The 6404-nt window shown below is 37.7% G+C and overlaps 1 protein-coding gene and 1 pseudogene across 2 annotated transcripts in view; one reads left to right on the forward strand and one right to left on the reverse strand.

Annotated features, from left to right (window-relative positions):
* Window positions 1–2115: 2115 nt before the first annotated feature.
* On the forward strand, window positions 2116–3650 carry LOC148718141 (uncharacterized). The gene is made up of 2 exons (XM_088742885.1): window positions 2116–2253; window positions 2629–3650. The coding sequence occupies exons 1-2, from the start codon at window positions 2116–2118 to the stop codon at window positions 2998–3000; spliced, it is 510 nt and encodes a 169-aa protein (XP_088599011.1). The 3' UTR covers window positions 3001–3650.
* A 322-nt stretch (window positions 3651–3972) lies between these two features.
* Window positions 3973–6404, reverse strand: part of LOC148718142 (uncharacterized) — a 4800-nt pseudogene continuing 2368 nt past the window's right edge. Inside the window, exons 3-4 of the transcript XR_015994573.1 lie at window positions 6168–6254; window positions 3973–5269 (exon numbers count right to left, since the gene is read on the reverse strand). The product of XR_015994573.1 is annotated as an uncharacterized LOC148718142 (transcript). The remainder of the gene's footprint in view (window positions 5270–6167; window positions 6255–6404) is intronic.

Raw genomic sequence — 6404 nt, forward strand, 5'->3', positions numbered from 1 at the left:
AATGATCGGGTGATTAGTAAAAATAGTTCTCGGCAATGGCTAATTGTGTATCCGAAGGCGGATATTTGTGAAAGCCATTTCTAAGCCATCATGGTGTTTTCCCCGATGCATTTGGTCAATGATCTCATTAACTCCTTTCCTACGTGTCTTTTACTATCGGTGCTTTGAGAGGTTGAAGTGAACTCTGTTGTTGAGTTGCACTTTGGCCTCTTTTGTTTTTTCTGTCTTAGTCATGATGTATTGTTGTGTTGCTTCAAAGATCCTTCAAAGTACACAGATCTCTCGAAACAGTCCTCCGAGAAGTGTTCGGAGTAGATCACAAATATTTCTGTAGGATTGAAGTTTACTCGGCGAGGTCGCACAAATCGCATCCGTTTTTCCGGCTCTGATCTATTTGCAAGGCTCCGATGCAGAGAAATACCTGCAGCACGATTACTTCAGCTTTGAATTACGCATCGATGCCCAGTCATATGGGGCGCCGTACTGGACAATATTACAAACATCAATAATACGTGCTAAACTTAAAGTGCACCTACACCCAAAAAATTTTTTTCGCTTAACGAAGTAAGCTTATTTTTTTGAGTATTTCTGCGCAAAAATTTTTTTATTTGCTCAAATCTTCAATTTTCTATGCCCAGTCAAAATACGGAAAATCGGCCGCCATCTTGCCCCACGACCGAGTTTAAAGAGGAATGGCTCTAGTGGGTAATGTGACGTCAAATCGAGAACACGAAAGTCTGCTTTTCACACATTTTCACTTGTTTGGGAAGGTTGTAGTCGATAATTGTACGAAAATATGCCGACTAAGTGTGCTGTAGAAGGATGTAGCAACGTGCGAAATTTGGAAGAGGGTATCGCGCTCCATACAATCTTCATACAACACACCTAGTCGGCATATTTCGGACGATATCGACGACAATCTTCCCAAACAAGTGAAAATGTGTGAGATGCAGACTTTCGTGTTCTCGATTTGACGTCACATTACCCGCTAGAGCCATTCTTCTTTAAACTCGGTCGTGGGGCAAGATGGCGGCCGATTTTCCGTATTTTGACTGGGCATAGAAAATTGAAGATTTGAGCAAATAAAAAAATTTTTGCGCAGAAATACTCAAAAAAATAAGCTTACTTCGTTAAGCGAAAAAAATTTTTTGAGTGTAGGTGCACTTTAAACTTATCTTGGCATTTCTTCATATTTAACATGGTCATTATCACATATCCTTGCCAAAGTCCAAATAAATATGCTCTACTTTCTTCACATTCTATATGGTCATTGTTATTTAACCATGCTAAACTCCGAGAAGATTTCCTTCACTAAACTAACTTAAATTTAAACTGTTTAAGGAAAAAACGCATTCTAAACTTTTCATATCGTATGATATGATGCACCGCGCGCTTATACATGCTGATTTGGTAACCAGGCCTTTCGCGGCCAATGCACAACCAAAATGGCGGCTCTTGGTGGTATTGCTGGGTCGGAGAATCGGCTTATATCGTTCTTTCAACGGACAAAAGCACTACTGGCAGAAGCGGAACAATGCATTTACTCATTTTTTTCCTATGAAGACATAGACAGGATTGAAATGTTATGCGAAAGACTTTCAGAGGCTGGAGAAACTGTTTTTATTTTGAAAGAGAGAGCGGCTGAACTTATCAGCTCGGATCGTGATTTAGAAATGGAAGATTTTCATCGCAACATGGATGAGCTGTCCACACACTTGACAAGACTTCGAATATATTTTGAAAATATGGCAGATGAGTTAAGTGAAAATACATTAAATGTGTCAACCTGCCAATGTGAGAGGAATTACACAGGTATGAGAGGTCAACCAAAACTGGAGGTTTCAAAACGCAAAATACAGTTTCTTCGAGAATTGCACTTTCCTTGGGTCAGAATAGCGGAACTTCTCGGAATTTCCACAAAAACCCTAACTAGAAGGCGGCAAGAGTTTCAATTAAATGACGAAGGAGATATGAACTGGTCGTGCATTGGAAATGATGATCTAAGGGAAATCATGCAAGAAATAATGACTGTCACTCCTGGAATTGGCCAAACCCGGATGCTAAGGGGCATTACATAGCAGGGGAATAAGGGTGCAGCGGTGGAAAGTGAGAGAAATGATGCGTGAGCTGGATCTAGTTGGAACAGCACTTCGGTGGAGAGGAACCATTTGTAGGAGAAAGTACAATGTCCAATGCCCAAATGCACTCTGGCACATTGATGGAAATCATAAGATGATACGCTGGCGATTCGTGGTACATACTGCTATTGATGGTTTTTCCAGGTTAATACCATATGTGCACTGTGCAAATAACAACAAATCAGATACAGTAATTGCACTGTTTCAGAATGCCTGCCAAACATATGGATTACCTTCAAGAGTTAGAAGTGACCATGGTCTTGAAAACATGGGTGTGGCCCAAATGATGTTGGAGTGCCGCGGAGTTAACAGAGGAAGTATGATAACTGGAAGTTCAGTTCACAATCAAAGAGTGGAACGGCTTCACAGGGATGTGACCAGTGGGGTTCTCAAAACTTATATAGACGAGTTCAGTATGATGGAAACTTCTGGCTTATTAGACCCTGTTAATGAAATTCATTTGTTATCACTTCATCTTGTATTTTTGCAGGAAATAAACAAATCTCTGGAAGAGTTTTCCAGGCAATGGAATTACCATGGTCTTAGTACAGAAGGAGGTTCATCTCCTCTTCAGCTTTGGACTGAGGGCATTCTAAGAACTGCAAATGACAGGAACTCGCCATTGGATGTTATTTTAAGCAAGGAAGAATTATTTTGGTATGGAGAAGATGAAGGTGACATTTTTGTTCCAGAAGAAGATCAAGAGGTAGTTGTTCCATGCAGTAACATCCCTCTCAGCGAAAATCAACTGGAACACCTTCATTCCCCAATACCCACAAACCTAAGAGGGGATGAGAGAATCTCCAAATATGCTGAGCTTGTGGCAGTTATTCATGGAATGCTTTCAGAAAGTATAACATGATAATTGTGGGGATGAAACTTTGGGAAAAGAGAAAGGCCTTATTAGAGCTTGCTAAGTACTGTCTGGGTTTGCTCAGTTAATTTTGTTTTCTCAAATAAACGGCAGCAGTATTTGGATAACAAATAATATTTGGCCTGACACTCATTTTTAAAAAGTTCTTTGCCTTGAAACATAAACATGAAGACAGGGATGTACAAAGTAATGTTACTCAGATTGGGGCCCCATTTGTGCAAAGTGTCTATTCAAATTGGTTCAGTTACCTACATGTATTCATTTCTTCAAGGCTCTTTATTATTATTATTATTTCTTCAAGGCTCTAAAAAATTGTGGTAGGCTTCTTTTTTCATGGTGTCAGATGTAGCATATGAGTTAAGCATGAAACAGTTTGTATGTCTTTTTGATATGTAGTGGTTCCTATATTTTTTAATTTAATGGCATTTCCATTGTGTTTAGGTAACCACTACTGTTGTAGTTAATGTTGTTTTTTTTTATCATCAGCAACACCAAACAGGTAACTGAGTAATCATGAGAAAAAATGAGATGGTATAAAGACAAACTCATTTAAAATGAGAGTAGGACAGTCATGTCAGTGTGTTAATATGTACTGAGGGACTGCAAAAGTAAAACTAAAATCATAATTTTGTACATCATGTTTGTTCTATTAAGTTGGAAAATTTGTATTGAGAAAAGCTTCCATAGGTAACTTTTTTTAGGAGGGGGGGGGGGGAAATGGTTGAATTCAAAAAGCTAGTAAGGGAAGGCCAGAAGGGGATATTCCTTTGCCCTTTCCCTCCCCTTAAACTCATTTATTGGTCTGATGCCCCACTCCTCAGCAATTTTTTCACCTGCTTTAAACACAACACTCAATCTGACTCAATGAAATTTTCAGTGCTAGCTTCTCCAAGATATTGCTACACTGCATGCTACATTGAGATGTAAGATGTAATCTCTTGTTTCTATAATGGGCCAAGAAAAAGTCCTGGGCCCCTGATGGAAATTGAACCCAGCACCTTCCTTAAAAAGGTAAAAATATGTAGTAATTCAAACTTACCGAGCGAACCAATGATGCTGAAGAAATGACTGAGAGGATGAGTGTTGTTAAGCACTCATTAACTCCGAACAAATTATTTGACAGCTTATCATGTAATTAACTTTTTTTCAATGAATTATCCAGAGCATTTCTTATATAGAGTGGCAAACAACTACCTTAGTTACATGTATGTGGGTGATGTGAATGATACCTGTCACAGTCAAGAGACATGGCAAATTGAACACAAGTTTTATTGACACTTTTTATTTAATTTCTATTGGAAGCCAATATTGGCCATTTGGTCAATGAGAAGATCTAGATATGTTTGTTATGCATTACAACAGGTAGGAAACTGATATGGGATTGGAGGCACTCCCATTTATAAACATGAACAGCTACTGCAATAATTATCAATATCTGCAGAATCAGTGCTATGGAATGAAAGTTAACAAAATGGTTGTACTTATGTTAACTGAACTTCACACATCAAGTTCAACCTTAAAAGGCCAGGGTTACAGAAATATGAATGGGTATATAACAAGAACAGATGTCAATTACAATATTCACCTGAATGAGAAACACATCTTGAAACGTCCATGTAACAACAACAAAAACCAAGGATTGATGAGGAAATATTAATCCTTGAAATAATAGAGAGGAACAGTACTCTTTCAAGGTAGTTTACCAAATGACTGAAAAAATCCTTTCCTATTCTGAGCAATTACAGGTAGATAGGGATCACACGCAGTTAAAGGACTTCCCTGTCGAAGATATTACAGCATTCAGCGATGCATCTAAATTTTCTTCACTCTCAAATTGATTTGGAAGGGTCAATGAAAGCAAACACGCTGATGCAAAAATGGAAGGAACATGATCAAATTTCACATTGATTTTACTTAGGCCATAGGGCATACAAGTAGATCCAGTGACAAAAAATAAAAATTTCTTCAGTACTTGAATATCTGCTTTTTGCACAAACTGTGTAAGGTAGTTTGCTACAGTTGTGTCAGCTTCACTCATGTTAGCTGGAAACTGTAGTAAATCAACAACTCGAGTTGCACTCAATGTGCTTTCGCTGTTGGGCACAAACAGCTTCTCGAACAATTCAGGGTATTCTGCCATTTTCGCACCAAAGCCAAGTACATTTAATCCCTCACGCAGTTGGTCTAAGACAATCTTCGGTCGACTTATCACATCGTGGATTATTATGCCTTGAATAACCCTTATTTTGTTGTCATTCTACAACAACAAAAAAATCAGTATTAAATCTTGCAGTATCACAACAAGGAGGTCAAAGTGTAACCACTTTAAACTAATTCAGTCTCTCCTGATTGGACAATGTTTGCACCAAACAATTGAATTAATTAAAAGTGGTCAGACTTTTGGGCTCCCTGCTGCAAACATTGCTTTGCTAATTGGGGACAAAACAAACAAAATATATTGTACATGGAACAAACTTGTAAAAAATATCAACGAAAAGAAAGCTAACTGGTTATTTATTTACAAAGCTAGAGTGGACTAGTATGTATGGCTCAAATGTTCCCTTCTAGTCATTACCTACTACGTCTTTATTTTCTTCTTATAGCTTAGCTCTTATAACTTAGCTCCCCAGCTCGCAACTTACTAACTAATTAAAAAAGCAAAATACTAAAAATACTAACAAAACTATATAAAGAATCTAAAAAACAAATGTATGAAAAATATGAGCTGAATAAAAACATTATTATTATTATTATTTTAATTGTTTGCATACTCTCTTAGGGTTAGATTGTGCAGTGAAAATTGATTAAATTAAATTAATTCAGGGAGGAGTATTTGAGGGTGAGAACCAATGTACTATAAGAAGGGGGCTGTAACCACCAGCAATCTGTAGGCCATGCCTGACTTGTTCCCAGTGATCTTTTTATAAGAAAAATATAAGATATGTATTTCCTCATGAAGCTATTCACCAAAATCCAGGCATTTTATTGAGTAAAGAAATGTAAACAGCCACCTTTTCTGACAAAGGATCTACAAGCCCTTTCTCTCCCTTCTTGGCCTCCCTACCACCATTCCCTGCACCTGCTTTTTTTTCATGAGAGACAAGTTGGAATGATTCAGAGGCCATGCTGCCTTAATTAGTATGCTTTAGACTTACAGTTAAAACTACTGCCAGGCCACACTCAGTCAGAAAACTAGCACATTCTTCTTGGTCAAGTGTAGACACTTCTACAGCCTGTGCAACCTGTCAAAAAAAGGAAAATCCTTAAAATATTTCTCTTAGGTAATTCACATTCCCTTGATACCCAGTTTTACACATTGCTAGTTTGCTTTACTATGGTACATGATATTAATAATAATATTTAAGATTTTTGTGGCACAAATTAACATGTAT

This window comes from Stylophora pistillata, chromosome 13 (assembly GCF_964205215.1).
Source record: "Stylophora pistillata chromosome 13, jaStyPist1.2, whole genome shotgun sequence".
NCBI lineage: Eukaryota > Metazoa > Cnidaria > Anthozoa > Scleractinia > Pocilloporidae > Stylophora > Stylophora pistillata.

Bases quoted from the DNA above. Each gene is read 5' to 3' on its own strand.
- LOC148718141 (XM_088742885.1), top strand. From the start codon at position 2,116: ATGATGCGTGAGCTGGATCTAGTTGGAACAGCACTTCGGTGGAGAGGA. The intron at 2,254-2,628 runs GTACATACTGCT...GTATTTTTGCAG, and splicing joins TGATACGCTGGCGATTCGTG to GAAATAAACAAATCTCTGGA.